This window comes from Colobus angolensis, unplaced genomic scaffold, assembly GCF_000951035.1.
Source record: "Colobus angolensis palliatus isolate OR3802 unplaced genomic scaffold, Cang.pa_1.0 Scaffold2, whole genome shotgun sequence".
Classification (NCBI taxonomy): domain Eukaryota; kingdom Metazoa; phylum Chordata; class Mammalia; order Primates; family Cercopithecidae; genus Colobus; species Colobus angolensis.
In genome coordinates this window covers 11,953,977-11,955,976 of record NW_012115154.1, presented here as the reverse complement: position 1 = coordinate 11,955,976, position 2,000 = coordinate 11,953,977, and the positions used below count along the sequence as shown (strand labels likewise).

The window sequence follows — 2,000 nt, the reverse complement described above, 5'->3', positions numbered from 1 at the left end:
CACAACTGTAAGTGCTCAGTCCTAGACGTGGAAGGATGGCCAAAACGGGGACTTTGTCCTTCAGAATCTCTCAGAATTTGGTTTAGTGTCAGAAACCAAATGTCCTTTCCGCCAAGACCTTTGCATTCCGTCCTAACCACCTAGATTGAAGAAGTGAGGTTCAATGTCCCAATTGGGAAGGGACAACGTGACCTGGGTGAGTGAGTTCATCCTAATGGGTCTCTCCAGTGACAGGCAAACCCAGGCTGGACTCTTTGTCTTATTTGGGGCCACCTACCTGCTGACCCTGCTGGGCAACGGGCTCATCCTGCTCCTGATCTGGCTGGATGTGCGACTCCACCTGCCCATGTATTTCTTCCTCTGCCACCTCTCACTTGTGGACATCTGCTACACCTCCAGTGGGGTCCCTCAGATGCTGGTGCACTTCCTCCTGGAGAAGAAGACCATCTCCTTTGCCCGATGTGGGACCCAGCTCTTTTTCTCCCTGGCCCTCGGAGGGACTGAGTTTTTGCTGCTGGCCGCAATGGCCTATGACCGCTACGTGGCTGTCTGCAACCCCTTGTGTTACATGGCAGTGATGAGCCCAAGGCTCTGCATGGCACTGGCAGCTGTCTCTTGGCTAGTGGGCCTGGCTAATTCTGCTATGGAGACCGCACTGACCATGCACCTGCCCACCTGTGGGCACAACGTGTTGAACCATGTGGCCTGTGAGACACTGGCACTGGTCATGTTGGCCTGCGTGGACGTCACCTTCTATCAGGTGGTCATAGTGGCTTCCAGTGTGGTGGTGCTGCTGGTGCCCGGCTGCCTGGTCTCACTGTCCTACACCCACATCATAGTTGCCATCCTGCGGACCCGCTCCACCCAGGGGCGCCGCAAGGCCTTCGGGACCTGTGCCTCCCACCTCACTGTGGTCTCAATATCCTATGGGATGGCCCTCTTCACCTGCATGCAGCCTCGTTCCATGGCCTCAGCTGAGCGGGGAAAGGTAGTGGTGCTCTTTTATACTGTGGCGACCCCCATGTTGAATCCTCTCATATACAGTCTGCGGAACAAGGATGTGAAGGCAGCTCTGAGTCGAGTTCTGATGACGAGCTCTGAATTAAAACATTAGAGAGTGGTTTGGGTAACGAGAGGGCCTCACTCTGGAGACAGTGGGCATTGGACTGTGCTCTCCAGTATAACGTGTGTACACATGTGTGTGTATGTGTATGTGTTTGTGTAAGGGAATAAGTGGGAGGACCACAATCTGTACTACTCTCTTTTGAGGTAATAGAAAAATGGATTTTATCCGGACTTTATCTTTGGCCCATGCCTTATGCCCAATGTGAACTACAACAACTTAAAAATACATGCACCCTACAGAAAGTTAAATGAAATATATTCGTTTTCTTAAATGAAAGGAAGCGGGAGGGAGGAGAAAAGATATACCAGTGTACATGAATTAGGAAGGAAGATTAAATTAGAAGTCAGGGCAGTGCACAAAACATATTCCAAAAAAGTCTATTTCTTGGTAAAAATATTTAAATATATGTTTCTGTAGTAAGTGAGAAAAGGAGGGAAAAAAGTTTTAAGTTACAAAGTTCACTGTGCCCATGGGATCAAACAGGCCTTAGGTCAGAGATGCAAAGGCCACCCCAGTAACTCACACGTGGTCCAGCCCGGCTCACTAGGGTGGGGAATTCACCCATGGGTTTGGAGCCAAAGTCACAGTAATGATCTCTCAGTTCTGATAAGTATGACTGGGCTGTGTGCCAGTCACATGAGTGTCCCTCTGCTTGTTTCCCTTTCAAATTTGCAGTGGTGGCAAATTGCTGGGCAGAAAGTCAGATGTGCAGGACCTCAAACAAACATCTTGTACACAATCAGATCTAAGTATATCCTCTTGTGAACATTGAGGGCTATGCTCAGAGCTCATCCTGACTGGGAGGCCATGCTATGCATGATTAGAGTGAGCCATGGGATTGAGCCAAGAAAGAATCCTGCTTCTTCACTGGGGA

General features: G+C 49.8%; 1 protein-coding gene across 1 annotated transcript; it reads left to right on the top strand.

Moving 5' to 3' along the window:
- Positions 1 to 214: 214 nt before the first annotated feature.
- Positions 215 to 1,114, top strand: LOC105511258 (olfactory receptor-like protein OLF3). The gene has a single exon (XM_011941388.1). It carries the CDS (start codon positions 215 to 217, stop codon positions 1,112 to 1,114), a length of 900 nt encoding a protein of 299 aa, XP_011796778.1.
- Positions 1,115 to 2,000: the final 886 nt, after the last annotated feature.